Raw genomic sequence first — 22358 nt, 5'->3', positions numbered from 1 at the left:
ATGGGGCAAGTTGGTAAAAGATTCTGTGTTCTCAGTGGCAAACAGGGATGGGTTGTCTTCATCCCCACTTCCTGCTGCTGCTAAAACTGGCCTCTTAGACAGCTGGAGGGATCGCATGGGCAGAGGCAGTGCCCCTCCCTAAGCTGGAACTTTGGCTTGGATCTCTTAGCTAACTCCTCAGGCAACCAGTGGCCAATGGATCTTTTTGGAAGGCTCCCTCATGCAATGATACAAACACCTGCCCCTTCTCCCCATGGTCTCAAGTTGCCACTGACCTGAAATGCCATCATTAACATATATTAAATCTTATAAGCTTGGGTATATTTTGGAGCTTTCTTACTCTGTTCCACTTCTGAGACTTTCTCAATAATATAATATGAATGAAAGTTGTTGAATGGCATGGGGGAGAAAAGTTAACCTATTTCCCTTTTTAAAAAGAGAACAAAGAATAGTGCTAAAAGCAGAGTGACAAATTTTTTTAAAAAATATTTTATATGTCATTTAAATGTATAAGCTTTTAAAAAATTACATAAAAACTGAGGTGGGAAAATGCAAAATGAAAAGGCTCCCTTGACTTTGCTCTTTTTAAAAAAAATAAAAACTGAGAACCTTAGAGAACTACCCTTTTCACTTCAACAGGAATGATTCCCTTCTATGTTTTCACATCCAGCTTTGACCTCTCATATGACCTCCAACTTCCTGCATATCACTCCTATTTGAAAGCCCTACTGTTACTTCAAACTAAACATGGCCCAAACTGCCTTCTCTTTTAATAAATCACATGTTCATCATAGTGCTTCAACTATTTTTTGAAAGTCTGAAAACCATTCTTTCATATACTATGTCCCATTTTCTAGTTGTTTAAGGTAAAAATGCAAATTCAGCTCCAGTTATTCCAACATGCTTTTGACCTAGCCAAAAGCAGAGGTCTCCAAATGACATGTGAATAAGAAGCAGCATGTGATAATGCCAAGAACATAGACTTCGGAGTCAGAACTATTTGGGTTCAAATTCTACCTTTAACGCTTGTAAATCTAAAAACCACAATGAGATACCACTTAACACCCATTAGGATGGCTATTATTAAAAAAAACAAAACAAAACAAAAAACCCCACATAAAACAGAAAGTAACAAGTGTTGGGAAGATGTACAGAAATTGCAACTCCTGTGCATTGCTGGTGGGAATGTAAAATGGTGCAGCTGCTATGGAAAACAATATGGTGATTCCCCAAAAAGTTAAACACAGAATTACCATGTGATCCAGCAATTCCATTTCTGGGTATATACACAAAAGAATGAGAGCAGGAACTCCAACAGATATTTTGTACACCAATGCTCACAGCAGCATTATTCACGATTAGCCAAAAGGTAGAAGTAACCCAAATGTCCACCGACAGATAACTGGATAAACAAAATGTGGTATATACATACAAGGGACTACGATTCAGCCCTAAAAAGCTAGGAATCCTGACACACGCTACATAGGTGAACCTTGAGGACATTATACTAAGTGAAATAAGCCAATCACAAAAGGACAAATATTATATGATTCCACTTTTATTAAGGTACCTAGAGTAGTCAAATTCATAGAGACAGAAAGTAGAATAGTGGTTGCCAAGGACTCAGGGCAGGGGGAAATGTGGAAATATTGTTTAATGGGTACAGAGTTTTAGTCTGAGAAGATGCAAAAAGTTCTGAGATGAATGAAGGTGATAGCTGCACAACAATGTGCATGTATTTAATGCCACTGAACTGTATACTAAAAAATGTTTAAAATGGTAAATTTTATGTTATGTTTACTTTATCACAATAAAAAAAAAAGTTTAATCCCCTACCCTACAACTACCAATTCCACACAGTATTTAAAATAGCTGGCTTTGCTACTTATCGAGTGCTTGTTTGACCTTCGGCTGGTTATTTAAACTCTCCAAGGTCCCAGAGAACTTTTGAGAATCCTGAACAGGCACCTAATACAAATCTCTTTGCCATCTCCAAACCACCCTAAAAGCCTCACCACTGCAAGTATGCATTAGGCAAGTGGACAAATGATTCTAACTTCTGAGGCATTTGGAGGCTGCAATTTGGACAGATGTTAACTCCTCCTACCCCTTAAAGAGGAGAAGAAAGTCATCAGACTTTTAGAAAAAACATGGTAAATCTTTCTCTAACATGTTTCCCAGCCATATTTGTACTGAAGTAATATCAGAATATAAAATTATCAGCCCCATTTCTGGTCTCTTGGGAGAGAGATGTGACAGAATAATCACACTTACCTGTATTGCCACCCAGTGACAAGGTTGGTGTACTTCATTAAATAGCCACACACACTTTCCATGTGATCACTGTTTCAAAAAGATCAGAAAGGGCCAAAGTCAGTGAAAATTAGAAGAAATTCCAGGAAGTTAACTGTACAGTTTAAAAAATAGCTGTAGGGACTTCTCTGGTGGCACAGTGGTTAAGAATCTGCCAGCCAATGCAGGGGACATGGGTTTGAGCCCTGGTCCGGGAAGATCCCACATGCCATGGAGCAACTAAGTCTGTGCGCCACAACTACTTAGTCTGCACTCTAGAGCCCGCGAGCTACAACTACTGAGCCTGAGCGCCACAACTACTGAAGCGCACACGCTTAGAGCCCGTGCTCTGCAACAAGAGAAGCCACCGCAATGAGAAGCCCGTGCACCACAACGAAGAGTAGCCCCCGCTCACCGCAACTAGAGAAAGTCTGCGTGCAGCAACGAAGACCCAATGCAGCCAAAAATAAATAAATAAATAAATAAATAAATAAATAAATAAATAAGCTGTAGACACATACTTTTTTACAAATGCTTCAAACTTACTTCAGAAGTAAAATTTATAGGTTAACAAATAGAGCTATTTAATCCCCCATATTTCATATCCATAGGACTTTACCAGAGTTCTTCAAAGCAAGTATAATCCCCCATAAATTACTATACAATATTTCAAATATAAAATCATTATATATGTATACAATTACATAAATATGAACAAATATACTATAAATATAATTATAAATAAAAATATTTTATAACTTAATTCAATACTAAACAAAGAAAATCCAGTTTTATGGTTCTAGAATAAACTAAAAAAGGTCTCCAGGTCGAATAGTGCCTCCTCAATCTGGTGGGACATGTTATGTCTTTGATTCTTTGGGCTTCCAAAATGGAGATCCTGTTTTTGATGAGTATGACACCCCACTCCCACTCCCCCACCCCAGACAGGCATGCGGCAAAGTGCTCATTGCAAGTCTTACCACCGGAAAGATTTATTTGGGACCTGTATCGTTAGCCTTACTGAAAGTGAGTTTCTTTACCTCCTGCCCCCTTTTTCTATTTATCAGAAATGTTCTGTTACCGTGGTTCATAGAAAATGCAGTATCTTATTGATACTTTGTTTCCAATATTTTAAGTTTCCTTATACTTATGAAAAGATATTAAAGCTTCACCTACGTTGATGTATCTTTTTGATATATGGGCTTCATTTTTTATTTTGTAACTTACATTAAGAATTCTCTTTAAACTCATCTACTCTAAAGTTTTAACTTTAAACTCTAAGATGCAAACGATATTAAACATTTATTTTCTCTACTATCCCTGAATCACAGAGCTTATTTGGTAAAATTTCAGCTAACCAGCATCTAGGAAATGGAAAGTATAAGACAACTGGCAACCTTTAAAACATGGACATCAAAAGCAAAATCAAGAGAGCTGATACAACCAATAGAACAAAATTTTTTAAAGACTTAGGTTGATCTGAATGACAAATGAAAAGAGATGAAGATAAAGATACTCTCTTACACAAACACACAACAAAATGCCCATATTGACTATAAGATTCTAGTAGCTATTATTACTGGAGAGCAAGTAGGAGGATGCCTCAGGGATAAACTCAATGTTGGGTGCCCTTCTAATCTCATTTCTTCAAAGTGCTTGGAAGTTGGGTGCCCTTCTAATCGCATTTCTTCAAAGTGCTTGGAAATAAAGAACTGATCCCATGACTGAGTATATGTTACTTCTTTTTCCTGTATTTTTCTTCCATTCTAAGGCTAGCAAACAACACTGTTTACTAATATTAAGTGAAACTGCTCACGTCCTTTTGGTTTCATACGGTCACTAATCTCAAGAAGACAAAGGTTGTCAACCTCTAAACCGCCAACCCAAAGTTATGATAATTATACATGTATTCTGTCATGTTAAAACTGACAGTACCATTTGAATTCTCATTTCAGTAATTTCTAAAACCCACATCTAGAGGAAGGATTCTTCTCTAGAAACCCAACCCATTGGATTTTTGCCCTACTTCCAGCCCTATGTCACAGCAAAGCTATTTCTTTCAGTTCCACTGGTACTTGAAAAGGCAGAGATTTCTAGTCTGGCGCTCATGTTTTCCCCAGGCTTCAGGCTTAAACAGCTTTTTGGGGCCAGAGGAATCCCAATGCCCCTGGACTCTGCCCAAAAATAATTTCCCAAAGAGTTCCTCATCTGTTTTAGATATTTAACATAGAGCTTAGCTGTCTTGAACTGTTCTTGTCCTCAAAACTTATTTCTTCACTTATATATGGAATCTAAAAATAAAAACAAAAAAACCCCAAAACTCATAGAGAGAACAGATTAGTGGCTGCCAGTGGTGGGGGTGGGAGGTGAACAAAATGGGTGAAGGTGATCAAAAGACACAAACTTGCAGTTATATAATAAGTCAGTACTGGGAATGTTATTTATAGCATAGTGACTATAGTTGATAATATTGTACATTTGAAAGTTGCTAAGAGAGTAGATCTTAAAAGTTCTCATCATAAGAAAAACAAAGTGTAACAGTGTAGTGATGCATGTTTTTTTTAAATTTTATTTATTTATTTTTGGATGCATTGGGTCTTTGTTGCTGTGCACGGGCTTTCTCTAGTTGTGGCGAGTGGGGGCTACTCTTCGTTGCAGTGCGCGGGGTTCTCACTGCAGGGGCTTCTCCCTGCAGTGGCTTCTCTTGTTGCGGAGCATGGGCTCTAGGCGCTCAGGCTTCAGTAGCTGTGGCATGCGGTCTCGGTAGTCGTGGCTCGTGGGCTCTAGAGCGCAGGCTCAGTAGTTGTGGCACACGGGCTTAGTTGCTCCGTGGCATGTGGGATCTTCCGGGACCAGGGCTCGAACCCGTGTCCCCTGAATTGGCAGGCGGATTCTTAACCACTGTGCCACCAGAGAAGCCCAGTAATGCATGTTAACTAGACTTATTGTGATCATTTTGCAACATACAAAAAAAATTATATTGTACACCTAAAACTAATGTTATATATCAATAATATCTAAATTTTTAAAAAACCTTATTCTTGGTCTATTTTGTCCTGTAGCTTCATAACCTGAATATTTATTTACACTCTGTACCAATCTACAAAAGGCCTAGTGTGTCACATAACCTAAATTAAATATTTCCCCAAAGTACCCAGATATTCCATAATTCACCATTTTTTTATTTTCCCCTTTAATCTAGGTTCTCTACACCAAGCTTTCATTACTAGATAAGGCTATTAGCATGCTATAAAAACATTACAACTCAGTTATAGTTCACTTCCTCTGGTTCTAGGACTATATATATTCTTCAAATGGATACGTGAACTGTGCGGGGAATGTTTATTAAACTTCAAATAAACTATCTACAACTGAGAAGAACAAAATCTTCATTTCAAAGCAATCAAAGATTATGCCTCATGTCCCTTATTTTTGTTTAGTCCCTCATATTATTAAAGGTATTCCTCATTTTGGTCATATCTAAGTTATTTATATCAGTCATTTAATGACTATCAATGAATTTTTAAGAGTATAATTTCAGTAGCATCATTCATTAAATAAAATGAACGTGTATCCTCATATTCCACAGTACAGTAATGTTTTATGTTTAATTTTTAGTGTTTTTAATATTTTTGATGCTTGTATCCAAAGAGTTAACCTTCTCACAAAAATCACAAGAGGGATACTAACATGGTTCATTTGGTAGTAGTATAAAGCCAGCTTCAAAAGAAACAAATTCAAATATGTAATTATAAACTGCTGGCCTGCTTTTACTACAGAAAACAGACATCTGAGGTTACAAAGAACCAACTGAAGAGCAATCCATTCTTGGAACAGCTGGTTGCACTGTCCCTCTCTCATCCTTCCCCTTCTCTAGTCAGTGCAACCAGCTGATGTGGAACCACTGTGCCATCTGGTGGCTAGCATAAAAAGCTCTGTGAGTGAACATCTTTCGTTTCCTCTCCTTTCTTCTCTCTACTTCCTTATAGTTATTATGTAGTACTTCTAACACTCATGGTTTGCTCCCATTTAAAATGTATAAATTTAATAGAAGATTTACCTGTTAATATGAATAAAACCTAGTTGTTAAAGTGGGAATATACCACATATCTGATTATATCATACTAATATTCTGTGTTCTATGAATTAGAGATGATGGTCCAAAAGACTAATAACACAGAAAAATAAGCCATGAAAAAGTTAATTTCTTCTTCAATCCTTCAGCAACTCCACCACTCAACAAATTGTGTGTATTCTGATCTTGTTAACATTTTATTGAAATTAGCGCTAGAAGCTGATAGTCTATAAATACAGTTGATTAACTGAACTATATGTAAGTGGCATTATTCTATTTAATTTGAGGTTCATCACCTCCTAGGTATCTTAACAATGACTGCTTCAATTCCTAACTCTTCATTACTATAACACATATTTCTTAACCCTTCTTTATCAGACTTAAGGAAGATGTGTAGAAGCTTTTAAAATTAAACTACTTTTTCACCAACATTGAATTCAGTTAAAAAAGTCTGTTTCCATGGTTAGACCCAGGTAGACTAAACCCTGTATTTTGAGAACAGAGGTTCCGATCAATATTATATGTAGAGAAATGACAAGAACCTTGGAAGCCACAGAGACTGTTCTATTCTTCACTGATTTTCTTTCTTCATTTATTTTTAAATGTTAAGCATTTATTTGTATTTTAATAAAAACAAAATAATATATAAAATTAAATATGTGAAAATTAAACATAGTTTTAAAATGAAAAAATAAAATAAAATTAAGCTACTTTTTGAACAGTTTCACATCCTTTTATTTCAGTTCAACACAATTGCTCAGTACCTTCTAAACGCAAAGCACTCTGAAAATCCACTGAAAAGGATGGGGAAGTAAAAAAGGCGATTCCTCTCCATCCCAAATCCATTACCTAATATAAGAAAAATATACCTCCTTGAAGAAAAAGACAATGACCCACTGGGACTCTGCTTTTAGCTGTCATACAAATGAAAAGGGTAGTTTGTTAAAGACACAGGATTCATTAAACAAAGACACAGGATTCAATAGTGATTAGGTTGAAACGACGGGACCTGACTTATCAGATGTGAAATGAGAATGAGAGTGAGAGAGAAGGGACAAGGGGAACACCCAGATTTCCAGCTGGCACAACTGTGTAGATACGAATGAACGCCTTACGCCTTTATGGGGATCATAAAGGAAGTTTTGGATTTGTCCCAATTTAACATGTTGAATTCAAGGGACCTGTGGGACATAACACAGGGAGATATGCAATAAGGTAGCATAATTTGGATTGAACATACAGATTTTGGTAGTGATCAGCATATAAGCATGTAACTAGTATTTGAAACGATGAGAGTAAATAAAATCACCTAGGAAGTATTATAAAATGACAAGAGAAGGGACAGAGTCTAAAAGAGAACCCTAAGGAAAAGTTTTAAAGGCAAGAGGAGTACAGAGAGGAGATAAGTAGATGAGTAGTAGGAAGAAAATCAGGGATATTTCACGTAAGTTTTTGGTCAAGAATGTTTAATACTATTGAGGGGTGAAGGAAGATGAAGACTGAGAAGTTTCTATTAGAGTTAACAACCAAGGGAATTCCCTGGCAGTCCAGAGGTTGGGACTCGGTGCTTTCACTGCTGTGGCCCCTAGGACCCCACAAGCCACGAGGCACAGCAAAAAAAAAAAAAAGATTTAACAATCAAGAGATAACAGTTCCAATGTAATGATGAAGGCAGAGCCAGCTGGCAATAACTGAAGAGAGAAGTGGTTATGGTGATATGGGCTTAAATCAACGGTAGTTGTAAGTGCCTGACAGGCAGGATATAGCAACGAGAAAAAGGCTCACCACAACTGAGGAGAGAGATAGAGGGAAATGGGGGAGAGGTGGGCTCCAGAGCCCAGGTAGAGGAATTAGAGATGGATACCTTAAGGCATTTATTACAGGCAGAAATTTATGCAAGCTGTAGTAAAGAAGATGCCAGTCAAGCCACAGTTCAAAATTCCTACTTTCTACTAGGCAAGAACTATCCTCCAAAAAGGCTTAGCTTTGGTTCATTACCTTGTAACATAAATAGCATGAAGGGAGGGAGCAGTCTGCTTAGCTGAGGAAAAAGCAACTGACAACAGATGGGAATGACTGCAACACATGTACCTCCTGGTGCTGTAAAAAGATATTCCACAGAGCAGTGACTGCTTCTTACTCATCCTAGCAGTCCACGCAGCACCTAGTGTATAGCCTGGGATATAAACAGGTGTTCAATACATATCCACTGAATGAATTAGGCAATGGGAAGACAGAAGCAGAATTTTTCTATAAAACCACAAGACAACTGAGTAGCCTGCAAAAAAAAACACAAAACAACAACATAAAAAACAAAAAGAGAAACAAAAACCAGCAACAACAACTCAATTCACAGCCTGTATACTCAAATAAATCCCAGCTAAAACTAATTCTAATTTCAACTGTGTCTTAATCTATACCAAAAAGTATACAAGCCAAGGGAGACTCCCTCCCTTCTGCTAAGAGTCTTAAAAATGTTAATGCTCTTTGGTCCAAGAACTTCACTTCTAGGTATCCAGACAGACAATTAAAAATGTAGACAAACATAATATGCAAACATGTCCAGGAGTAGCACTATTTATAATAGTAAAAAAAATAAAGTGGAGAGACAAGGAAATGAATGCAGAGGAAAGGAAGAAAAACAAATAAGCTAGATGAATGGCATTAAGAAAATGATTAAGAAATATGATAGAATAGTATTCACCAATTAAAATGCTTATGAGTTTCTAACAACATGGGGAAACGCTTATTAATAGCACTAAAAGTGCAGGTTATAGAATTTTATATAGTGTGTAAAAAATATGCACAGAACAAAAGTACACAAAACAGTTAACTGTGGTTATCACTGGATGGAAGAATTATGGATGATAATTAGTTTGCTCCCTTTACTGTTTCACATTTTCCAATTTTAATATATTATTTTTATAATCAAATAAAACATTTTTAAAATGTTCAATTACATTGACTAGGTGGGACAGTCCAGGCACAGAGCTATTTATACTTATTAATAGGTATGGATTAAATTTTTTAAAACTTTCCCATGTGACTATGTGAGCATTGCTCTTTTGGGATGTAGAACTGTGTTTCCTAAAAGCCCTTACTTCTCAAATTAGGTTACACATATCCAAAACTGGGCTAGGTGGCTAGGAGAACAGGGTAAATAAAACTAGACTATCTTTCTAGAGCAAATTTACTTGACTATAAGAAGTTAAAGCATTTTTAATGTCAAAACTCACATAAGGACTCCCCTGGTGGCGTAGTGGCTAAGAATCCGCCTGCCGATGCAGGGGACACAGGTTCGATCCCTGGTCCGGGAAGATCCCACATGCCACGGAGCAACTAAGCCCGTGCGCCACAACTACTGAGCCTGCGCTCTAGAGCTCGCGAGCCACAACTACTGAGCCCACGTGCCACAACTACTGAAGCCTGCGCGCCTAGAGTCCGTGCTCCGCAACAAGAGAAGCCATCACAATGAGAAACCCACACACTGCAACGAAGAGTAGCCCCCGCTCACTGCAACTAGAGAAAGCCCGTGCGCAGCAATGAAGACCCAATGCAGCCAAAAATAAATAAATAAAATAAATAAATTTATTAAAAAAAAAAAAAAACTCACATAAATGTTAAGAAACTTGCTCCCTCCTCACATATTTCCACAAGGAGGACTTCTCCAGAGAACTCCTGTCCTTCTCTCCCCAGCCTTCCCCCCACTCTTTCCACAGCTGGGCATGAATGAATGGCTCAGCCCATTCTGGGCTCTCTCCTTTTTATCTGCCTGCCTACCCAGAGAAGATATTCTCATCTGCTCTGATGGAAAAAAGACCTGAGTATTCCAAGCTGCTTGTGACTAGGTGGATAGGCATGACTAATTCCAGGGTGAAATATTAGCTAACCTATTTAACCCATGTTAAAGGCACTTTCTTCAGTGAGTTTTTCCAGTAATAAAACAATTTCTTCACACCCATTAGTATGGCTATTATCAAAACCAAAACCAATCCAAACAAAACAAAACAGAAAATAACAAGTGTTGGTAAAGATGTAGAGAAATTAGAACTCTTGTGCATTGCTGGTGCAACTGTAAAATGGTGCAGCCACTGTGGAGAACAGCATCATGGTTCCTCAAAAAGTTAAACATAGAACTACTATATGATCCAGCAATTCCACTTCCGGGTATATACACAAAAGAATGAAAGCAAGAACTCCAACAGATAAAAATGTTCACAGAAACATTATTCACAACAGCCAAAAGGTAGAAACAACACTGGATAGTCCCATGTAAATCAATGAAGCTAGAACACACCCTCACACCATACACACAAATAAACTCAAAATGGCTTAAAGACTTAAATATAACACAAGACACCATAAAGCTCCTAGAAGAGAACATAGGCGAAACATTCTGATATAAATCATACCAATGTTTTCTTAGGTCAGTCTCCCAAGGCAATAGAAATAAAAGCAAAAACAAACAAATGGGACCTAATCAAACTTACAAGCTTTTGCACAGCAAAGGAAACCATGAACAAAACGAAAAGACAACCTACGGACTGGGAGAAAATATTTGCAAATGACGCAAATGACAAGGGCTTAATTTCCAAAATAGACAAACAGCTCCTACAATTCAATAACAAAGAAACAAAAACCCAATCAAAAAATGTGCAGAAGACCTAAAAAGACATTTCTCCAAAGAAGACATACAGATGGCCAATAAGCACATGAAAAGATGCTCATCATCGCTAATTATTAGAGAAATGCAAATCAAAACACCACTTCATACCAGTCAGAACGGACACCAACAAAAAGTCTACAAATAATAAATGCTGAAGAGGGTGTGGAGAAAAGGGAACCCTTTTACACTGTTAGTGAGAATGTAAATTGGTGCAGCCACTATGGAAAATAGTATGGTGGTTCCTCAAAAAACTAGAAATAGAGTTGTCATATGACCCAGCAATCCCACTCCTGGGCATATACCCAGAGAAAACTATAATTCGAAAAGATACATGCACCCTTTATGTTCATAGCAGCAATATTTACAATAGCCAAGACATGGAAACAACCTAAATGTCCATCGACAGACGAATGGATAAAGAAGATGTGAGATACACACACACACGCACAAATATACACACAATGGAATATTACTCAGTCATTAAAAAGAGTGAAATAATGCCATTTGCAGCAACATGGATGGACCTAGAGGTTATCATACTAAGTGAAGTAAATCAGAAAGAGAAAGACAAATCCCACTTATATGAGATACTTAGATTTGTCAAAATCAGAGACAGAAGGCCGAATAGTAGTTGCCGGGGGGCTGGCGGGGGGGGTGGGGGGGTGGATGAGGAGTTATTTAATAGGTACAGAGTTTTAGTTTGGGATGATAAAAAATTCTGGAATGAATAGTGGTGATGGTTATATAACAATATGAATACATTTAATGCCACTGAACTGTATAATTATAAAGGGTTAAAATGGTAAATTTTATGATATGTACATTTTACCACAATAAAAAAATAACCTGACGATTTGACTGCATCCTGTCTGATCCCTAATGTTCCCTTTCTCAACTGGTCCTGAACTCATGATATTATTTATAGACCTCTGAAAAACCCAATAACAAATATATTACAGAGTAGAATATAAAATCCTCATGAATTTTGAAGATATTATAGATAACTCCCAAGAAAGTGATATCAACCATGGGCTGCTTTAAATCACAAACTGTATCCACTGGGGGTACCTACTGTCTTATGCAGTTAAGAGAGAGTTCATGAAGAAAGTTCGAGAAGCACAGCTGTAAAATGGTTGCCTATACAGACCAAAAACAGAAGAAGTCCAATATATAATCTGATTGTTACAAACAACTAAATTTGAGAAATCCCTCATGCAGATAACTGGCCATTTGAAGATGGGACAGAAGAAACTTCTACATGGAAAAGCAGAAAGTCAATTCTAACGCTTCCAGAAAGTTAGGAAGTGGATTATCATAATGGGAAAAGCATGAGCTTAACACAAACACAGGTTTGAATCCCAGTGTGACCTTACGCAAGTAACACATCTGGTCCTATGTGTCTTTATCTGTAAATGCGGATAAGAACATCTAACTTCAGATTTATAATGAGGAAATAGGAAGAGATAATATATTTCAACCCAAATACATTTGAAGTATCTTTCAACATGGTAAATGCTCAGCAAGTATTGGTTTTCTCCCACTCCAGGGAGTCGATTCCTCTGTGGGGAAAGGGATCATTTTCTAGATCAGTTCTTTAGATCTGTCTTACCTTGTTAGCCTGACATTTTCAAGTCAGAATGATGGGACCTAAAAAGCCCTGAGTCCCCCACTTCTTTATTTAAAAAAATAATTATTGTATTTTTCCAGTAAGTATTTTGTCAAGAACTATGAAGGGTCTGAGATGTCACCCTATTTGCAAGCTAACAAGTTAGCTTGCCAGTTTCACGGATGCTGGCAGGATACATGAAACTCCTAAGTCAGAGACAAAAGACTTCAGTAGTCACAGCAATAGCAGTAGACAGATCATCAGCCCAATCACATGGGGCAATGCAGAGAGGGCAGGAGATGCCTGCACATGTGGTAGGTTGAGGTACAGAAAAGGAACCCTGAGTGTAGGGAACCCAAATCTTTTAAGGACAGTAAGTCTACCTGACCTCCATGGCAAGGAGACATTATGTTTATTATATTAGACAGTAAACAAACCTGACTTTTGCTCAGGAGGGAAATACTATCTCTATCCTCCAAGACTGTTTGCTATACAAATATTTTTGAAAAAACAGTAAAGAACAAAGGAGAATCAATACCTCTGCTAACAAGTCAGGCAGAAACATGAGAGACCCATTAAGAACTGTCTCCTAATGAGTATTACATACATATACTGAAAAGTTTCTTTCCTTTTTTTAAAAAATAAATTTATTTATTTATTCATTTTGGCTGCATTGGTTCTGTGTTGCTGTGCGCGGATTTTCTCTAGTTGCAGCGAGCAGGGGCTACTCTTCGTTGTGGTGCGCGGGCTTCTCATTGCGGTGGCTTCTCTTGTTGCACAGCACAAGCTCTAGGTGCACGGGCTTCAGTAGTTGTGGCATGTGGGCTCAGTGGTTGTGGCTCGCAGGTTCTAGGCACACGGGCTTCAGTAATTGTGGTGCACGGGCCTAGTTGCTCCACGGCATGTGAGATCTTCCCGGATCAGGGCTCGAACCCGTGTCTCCTGCATTGGCAGGCGGAGTCTTAACCACGGTGCCACCAGGGAAGTCCCTACAGTGAAAAGTTTCTTATCCAACCTTGTCTTCCAGCCACGAGTTCCCCTCCTCAGAGACAAGCATTTCTCTCAACTTTTTATGTATCTCTTCAGAGATATTCTATGTACCTACAAGTGTGCGCGTGCGCACATGAGCGCGCGCACACACACACACACACACACTCTTTTTTTTTTTTTAAATGGTTGTGATTAGGGACTTCCCTGGTGGTCCAGTGGCTAAGACTCCGTGCTCCCAACGCAGGGGGCCCAGGTTTGATCCCTCGTCAGGGAACTAGATCGCACATGCCGCAAGTAAGAGTTCACATGCTGCAACTAAAGATGCCACACACTTCAACAAAGATCCCACGGGCTGCAACTAAGACCCGGTGCAGCCAAAAAAAAAATGGTTGAGATTATATACACTGTACCTTGCTTTTTTCAGTTTTCTTACGGATGATTTCATTTTGGTCTAATTCATTCTTAGCATCTGCATAGTAATCCACTGCACAGCAGTACTACTAGTCCCCCTAGTGATGGACATTTGCTTCCAGGCTTTCATTATTACAAACAATACTGTAACAAAACAAATTACACATATATCTTTGAGTACATCTGTTAAAAATGAAATTGCTAGGTGAAAAGTACATGCATTTTTAATTTTTATAGATATTGCCAACCTGCTCTCCAAAGGCTGCAACCAATATAACTCCCACCTTTCAACACAAAAAAAGGGCCAGTTTCCTCATACCAGCCTATAGCACCATTGTTGGCCAACAAAAATAGGGTGAATTTTTACCTATAAGCAGGACTTTCAGACATTACTAGTAGGCTTTTCAATACCGCTTATGTTCAAAATTAAGTTTCTAAAGCTTAAGTATGAGGTAGTGTTATACTGTGGAATGCACACCTAAAAGGGATGGATACAGGATCTAGTTCTGACTTTCCCACTGACTAACACCATGAATGACACTGACCAAATCACTTAATTTCTCTGGGCCTCAGTTTTCTCATGCTTTAGCTAGATGACCCTTTCAATCTAAAATGTGTGTACGTTACTCATTACTCAAAATTCTAAAGGTTTTTTCTCAAAAGAAAATTATTTCAAAAGTAAAGTTTGCAAATAAGAGCAACATCATGTTTCACATTTAAAAATTTTAGAGAAAAGTAGGAAATTTTTTCTTGTTCACATAGTAGCATTTACTTATCCCCCATATACTCTCAAAAGGTCTTCGCAGTAAGCCATTTCAATGAGACCAAGACAGCACAGACCAAGAGAACAGCAGGGTACTAAAGTCCACTACCACCCTCCCTATCTGTATGTCTACTCTCTCTTTCTCTTTTTGTATGTACCTCTCTCTGGCTTTAAACCATACTTGGTTCCAAAAACACATTTAGAGTAACATTTAATTTCTGTCTGTATAGCATAATTCAAGAAAGAATGTTTTCTTCCCTTGTGCTAATTCTTTCAAAATTGAAAGTATAAAGAAAAAGCAGAAAACCATTTCCCTTCCTCCATATTTGAATAAAAAAGGGGGAAAAAAAGGTGACAACCACACAAGAAGCACCAAGCAATGTTCATTTTCATATATATATATACATATATATATATAACCTGACTAAAGAGTTGATCCTTCTTTTGAAAATTTTACACTTATTACCTAAGTAACAACAAATTCAAACGCTCAAGTTTTTTTCCTTAAAGAACCTATAAATATTAATTATTCAAAAAACAACACAAAATTTTAAAAGTTCATTCTACTACTTAAATAAAAGAAAAATCTGGGTATTCCCTGGCAGTTCAGTGGTTAGGACTCTGTGCTCTCACTGCCAAGGGCCCAGGCTCGACCCCTGGTCGGGCAACTGAGATCCGGCATGTTGCCTGGCACAAACAAAAAACTAAATAAATAATCTTTTTAAATAATAGTTTCATCATAATTTTTGGTGGATATATATATATATATATATATATATATACATATATATATATATATATCTTCAAACTCCCTATTACTACTAGGAAGTGGATCACCTCCCAATTACAAATGTGTATAATCAAATGATTGCATATCTTGTATAACTATAAAATCACTTGAAATTTTAAAAATATGACTTCAGGGCTTCCCTGGTGGCGCAGTGGTTAAGAATCCGCCTGCCAATGCAGGGGACACGGGTTCGAGCCCTAGTCTGGGAAGATCCCACATGCCACGGAGCAAGGAGGTCTGTGAGCCACAATTACTGAGCCTGCGCGTCTGGAGCCTGTGCTCCGCAACAAGAGAGGCCGCGATAGTGAGAGGCCCGCGCACCGCGATGAAGAGTGGCCCCCGCTTGCCGCAACTAGAAAAAGCCCTCGCACAGAAACGAAGACCCAACACAGCCATAAATAAACAAATAAATAAATAAATAAATAAAAGTTAAAAAAAAAAATATGACTTCAAAACATACAATGTATACTCTAAGATGAAGCCATGTCTCTGAGCTACCAAGAATATAATAAGAAAAAAAATTTTAAAGGCATAAGTATATTTTGTATAGACTTTTCCCAATTGCTGATTTAAACTAATTCACGATTTACCATGATAGCAAAACAGGATAAAATCCTACTCAAAGGCCGTCGCTCTCCAACACCAGCACCAGCTCTAGCTTGTTGAGCACCAGCCAAAGGAGAAGGTGGGTAAGTAAGAGGTCTCTATACCATGGCTCGTACAAAGCTGCCTGCCTGCAAATCCACCAGTGGTAAAGCACCCAGGAAGCATGGCTACAAAAGCCGATCGCAAGAGTGCGCCCTCTACTGGAGGTGTGAAGAAACCTCATCGTTACAAGCCTGGTACTGTGGCACTCCGTGAAATCAGACATTATCAGAAGTCCAGTGAACTTCTGATTGGCAAACTTCCCTTCCAGCCTCTGGTGCGGGAAACTGCTCAGGACTTCAAACCAGATCTGCACTTCCAGAGTGCAGCTACTGGTGCTTTGCAGGAGGCAAGTGAGGCCTATCTGGTTGGCCTTTTTGGAAACACCAACCCGTGTGCTATCCATGCCATAACAATTATGCCAAAAGACATCCAGGGCTTCCCTGGTGGCGCAGTGGTTAAGAATCCGCCTGTCAATGCAGGGGGCATGGGTTCGAGCCCTGGTCCAGGAAGATCCCGCATGCCCCGAAGCAACTAAGCCCGTGCGCCACAACTACTGAGCCTGCGCTCTAGAGCCTGCAAGCCACAACTACAGAACCTTGCGTGCGTAGAGCCCGTGCTCCGCAACAAGAGAAGCCACCGCAATGAGAAGCCCGCTCGCAGCAAGGAAGACCCAACACAGCCAAAAATAAAATAAATTTATTTTAAAAAAAAACTTAGCTGTTAACTGCAGAAAGGATTTATTCATTAAAAAAAAAAAAAGACATCAGCTAGCATGCCACATACATGGAGAACATGCTTAAGAATCTACTATGATGGGAAACCTTTCATTCTTTTAAAAAAAAAAAAAATCCTCTTCTTCCTGTCATTGGTAGTTCTGAACGTTAGATATTTTTTTCCCATGAGGTCAAAAGGTACTTAAGTATATGATTGCTAGTGGAAAAATAGGGGACAGTAATCAGGTATTGGCAGTTTTTCCATTTTCATTTGTGTGTGATTTTTTTTTTAATGATTTAATTTCATTTATTTTTGGCTGCACTGGGTCTTTGTTGCTGCACTCAGGCTTTCTCTAGTTGTGGCGACCGGGGGGGCTACTCTTCGTTGCGGTGGGCGGGCTTCTCCTTGCAATGGCTTCTGTTGTGGAGCACGGGCTCTAGGCATGTGGACTTCAGTAGTTGTGGCACATGGGTGCTAGAGCACAGGCTCAGTAGTTGTGGCACACGGGCTTAGTTGCTCCACAGCATGTGGGATCTTCCCGGACCAGGGCTTGAACCCATGTACCCTGCATTGGCAGGCGGATTCTTATCCACTGAGCCACCAGGGAAGTCCCTGAATTTTTAATATAAATGTGGGGACACAAAGCATTAATGCAACTCAGAATGTTTCAGTGAACAAGTTTCAGCAGTTCAACTTTATTATAATCATAAATAAACCTGTTAAATTTTTCTGGAAAAAAAATCCCACTCAGAATTTAATACTAAAACCTCACTCATAATAAAAAAAAAAGAATCAAATTAAAACTATACTGAAGTACCATTTTTTAACCTATTAAACTTTTAGATTTTTGCCAATCTAATAACACATTACACTGATGAGGCTGATGGGAAATAAGCACTCAATCATTGCCACTGTACACCCCAATGAGGAGAAATCTGATAACTACTATGAAAATTACAAATTGACTCAGTAATTCCGACTCCTGGGTATTTTTCCCACAGATATATTCATATGCTTGTGAAATGTGCAGAAGGTTATTCACTGCATCATTATTTATAACAGCAAAATTTTGGAAACAAATTAAATGTCCATCGACAGGGAACTTATTATAAAGGTGGACTGAATTGTATCCCTACAAAATTCGTATGTTGAAGTCCTAATGCCCAATGTGATGGTATTTAGAGATGGAGCCTTTGGAAGATGCTTAGGCACAGACTGGGGCCCTTATGATGAGATGTGCCCTTACAAGAAAAACCAGAGAGCTCTCTCATGCCTCTCTCTCTCAACCTCTCTCTCCCTACCCCCGTCCCCCTCCCCCTGCCATGTGAGCACACAGTGAGAAGCAACCCCAGCCCACCCCTCTGCCATGTGAGGACACAATGAAAAGAAGGTCATCTGCACACCTGGAAGACTCCCTCACCAGAACCTGACAATGCTGGCACCCTGATCTCAAAACTTCCAGCCTCCACCAACTGTGAGAAAATAAATTTGTTGTTTAAGCCATCCAGAGTACAGTATTTTGTTATGGCAGCCTGAACTACTATTACATACATATATGTGTGTGTGTGTGTGTGTGTGTGTGTGTGCACGCACACACACACACACACACATAGTATGATACCATTTGTGATAAAATTAAAAGTGGGGCAAATGTATATTGTATTTACTTAATTCTTTTTTAAAAAATCTCTGAAAGCACACACAGGAAGCCATGAGTGTGTACCCTCTATTTTTAGGTGGAAGGAGTCCTGAGCAGGTGGAGGATCGGGTGGAAGGAAGATTTTCATTACACACCTTTCAATATTTTTTTGGATCAAGTGAACATATTACCTATTCCCCAAAATTAAATTAAAAATACTTTTCATTTATGTTAGTTATAATGTGCAACATCTACAAAATTGTTAAACAAGTAATTCTTTATAGAATTGAGGGTATAGGCTCAGGCAGTATATTAAAAAGGCCTCTATCAAGGTTAGGAAACCTGTTCCAGAAGCAACATTGGTGGCATTTCATCTCACCATTTATATAATTTTCATTCTGTCCCTTTCTTCCCTCCCTCACTCCCTCTCTCTCCCTCTGTCTCTCTTTGCTATGTCCTTTTTCTGTCCCTGTTTTCCCTCCTGTTCCTTTTCTTTTTCTCTCCCTGTTTTCCCTCCTGTTCCTTTTCTTTTTCTCTCCCTTCTATCCCTCCGACTACGGTTTCCAGCTACAGCCAGTAGCAACCATACACTTCAGTCTACCCCTCCAGGGACCTTCCAGCCAACCTCAATAGTAGCAATGGAAGCAAACGGCAATGGCAGCCAAACTCAAGTACAGGGAAACTCCAGGTGGGAAATCATGTTTTGTTACAATACCTAATTAACCAAAAAGAAAATCCTTTCTTTCACCAGCAAACTAAACTACTCTATAAATTGTCCTAAAACCCAGATGGTAATGCCAAAACACTAATGTGACTGTTCAATCAGGCAATTTAGTTTTAAGTTAAATCTGAACAAGTCTGGACACAAATCATTTTATTAAACAAAATCAGTACAGTGGAAGATTCTTAGCTAGGAAAGATTTTCCCTCTCTCAAAGTAGTAAAATTTACATCAAGAATATTCTCCACTATTTCCAGAGTTCAGAGTGCTAACCATTACACCATGGGCCCTGCTATCTCTACTATATTCAAAACCAAAAACAAAAGACATAATTTCCCACAAGTCTATTTGATGGACAATTACCTCTGGGACCTAAATTACATGACTTATTCAGAAAATACTAAAAAAAAAAAAACTAATTTGTATGTTCTAACATTAAGTTGTTTGCATAGTTTTTTGTTTTTTGTTTTTTTAAATATTTATTTATTTATTTATTTAGGCTGCACATGGGATCTTTGTTGCAGCATGTGGGATCTTTTAGTTGTGGGCATGCGGACTCCTTAGTTGCGGCATGCATGTGGGATCTAGTTCCCCAACCAGGGATCGAACCCGGGCCCCATGCATTGGGAGCGTGGAGTCTTACCCACTGGACCACGAGGGAAGTCCCCTTTTTGTATAGTTTTAATACAGTATCACTTCTAGGAAAATATGAACTCAAATGGATTATATTTAAATTCGTAAAGCAGAAATATAAGAAATTACAGCATACCATAACAAACCAAAATCTTGTTCAAGGCTTGGTAGAGTTCTCACTAGATTTTTGGTACAGTATTTTACTATTTTCAGTTTCATGCCTATAAGTTGTCTTTCCCTTGTTTTTATTATCATCTGTAGCAGATTTCAGATAGGAAAACAAAATCTAGGGTACAGAAATATATATCCAACTTCCCTTTAACCCCTACAGAGAAAAAAGCAAACATTTATGACTTTTTCTTCAAATCAACCTCAAAAGAAGTGGTAAAATCTCAAAGACAGCAAACATTAGGTTATATTTAGGCAAATGTCATTTCCCCATTTGCAAATGGGTACTTTTCCCTGTAACAGAGTATTTAGAGTGGAAGATACCAGGTCTGACCACAAAAATTATTTCTATACTATACATTTGCAGACTTCTACCCATTTACTGAAATGCATACTATCTGATGATGAGGAAAAGAGATCTGTCTGTTTGTTAACAGAGGTTAGCTAGCACAGAGCCCAAAACAGGAAAAAGCAGGCCCATCATACACCCCAATTTGCTTCTCGGTTCCTCCTCTGGGTAGTTCTCATCTGTCCATTTTAAATAAACAAGTGGCAGATTTGCAGATTTGAAAATTTTTCTGAAAGCTGACATGAAGAAAAATAATGGAAACACACACATTTTATAAACTTTGAACATTACTATGAAAAAGGAAGGAAGGATCTAGAATTAAGAAATCTAAAAAAAAATAGAAATCTATTTTTAAACGGTGAATATAAATCATATGAGTATAAATTACTCTGGAAAGAAGAAAATTTAAGGCTAATCTAATAAATTCACATCTCATCTTTGGTTTTAAAAAAGTCTGTCATGACATATTTTGCAAATGTAGTTGAGGCTCTTCCCTTTTCTGATTCTTTTTCATGACCCTCCCAAACCAAGCCTTGGGGTCCCTACTTTCATTGTTCTGAGAGCACACGTTAATTTGGAAATTAACTAACAGAGGGCTTCACACATGGTAAACGCTCAAAAGTATTTGCTGCATGAGTTAAAACACTAGTAAATGATGAAACCACCATGTTCTAAACTAATTATTTATCAATAATTATTCATTCCTTTAGAGAGCTCATCTACTTTTAATATCTTTATGCAAATAACTACTTAGGAATAAAAGTTCTTTCACTTACTAGCTATATAACCTTGGCCAACTCATTTTGATTTCCGTTTTCTTCAACTGTAAAATGGGGATAACGAAGCCCTAGATGCCCTATCTTCGTCCAAGAGGATTAAATGTGATAACAGAAGTGAAAACATTCTGGATACTACAAAGGCAATTATCTACATTTCTAATGCACCATATCTCTAAGGTCACTTAAACATTCTGGCAACTTAAGCTGAACATACCTAAAAGCAAATGCATCATTTGACTCCCCCAAATCTGTTTCTCCTATAGACTTTTCAAAGTTTTATTCTGGATAACTGAAGTCAATTTTTACTTCCTTCCCTCACTACTACCTTCTACCCAATCACCTAATCAACCACCAAGGCCTGTCACTCTTCCTCTAATGATTTCCTTCTTTTCCAGCCTACTAACACCTTCCCTTTATTAGCTCATGTCTAGGTCATTGCAACTGATCTCCAAGTAGCTCCTCTTATTCCCCAACAGTCAAATTCAGCCTCCAACTCTCAGCTTTACTTCCAACTGTGTACTTGTCAAATCTATCTCAATCATAGATGACAATCTTGAGTCCATTCATACTAACATTTACGACAGGCACCTTCTTGCATGGCTTGCATTGATCCCCACCTGCTGGTATTCACACCTTTGTGTGGGCTGAACCTCATCTTTCTTCTAATGATTAGTGAAAAGTGATGTGACTTCACTTCCATGCCTAGGTTACGAAAGATTGTGACTTCCTTCTTGCTAGCACTCTCTTCTCACTTCCTCACTCTGATGAAACAAGCTGCCAAGTAGTAAGATGCTCTGTGGAGAGGCCCATGTGGCCAGGAACCAAAGGAGGCCACCAGTGGTCAGTTCATGAGGAACTGAGGTCTGTTTCCAACAGGCCAAAAGAACTGAATTGTGCCAAGAGCCACAAGAATGAGCCAGGAAGTGGATCCTTCCCAGCTGAGCCTCAAGATGACTGTAGCCTTGTGGAAGACCCAGAGCCAGATCACCCAGCAATGCTGCACAGACATTACTGACCCACAGACACTGTGAGACAAAAAAACGCTGCTGGGACTTCCCTGGTGGTCCAGTGGTTAAGACTTCGCTTTCCAATGCAGGGGGTGCAGGTTCGATCCC

At 38.5% G+C, this 22358-nt stretch overlaps 1 protein-coding gene and 1 pseudogene across 2 annotated transcripts in view; one reads left to right on the top strand and one right to left on the bottom strand.

Annotated features, from left to right (window-relative positions):
• OSBPL11 (oxysterol binding protein like 11) overlaps positions 1–22358 on the bottom strand; it is a 97961-nt gene that overhangs the window by 66950 nt on the left and 8653 nt on the right. The window contains exons 2-3 of one of the 2 annotated variants that reach the window (XM_068546574.1): positions 14040–14184; positions 2275–2343 (exon numbers count right to left, since the gene is read on the bottom strand). In XM_068546574.1, the coding sequence (XP_068402675.1) occupies positions 2275–2343; positions 14040–14074 (104 nt within the window). In that variant the 5' untranslated portion in view covers positions 14075–14184. The remainder of the gene's footprint in view (positions 1–2274; positions 2344–14039; positions 14185–22358) is intronic. The other variant, XM_068546573.1, reaches the window with a different exon arrangement.
• LOC137766656 (histone H3.3A-like) lies at positions 16305–22258 on the top strand (annotated as a pseudogene).

This window comes from Eschrichtius robustus, chromosome 6 (assembly GCF_028021215.1).
Source record: "Eschrichtius robustus isolate mEscRob2 chromosome 6, mEscRob2.pri, whole genome shotgun sequence".
NCBI classification, from domain to species: Eukaryota; Metazoa; Chordata; class Mammalia; order Artiodactyla; family Eschrichtiidae; genus Eschrichtius; species Eschrichtius robustus.
The sequence above is the reverse complement of the archived record's forward strand: the minus strand, read 5'-3'. Positions and strand labels throughout refer to the sequence as shown.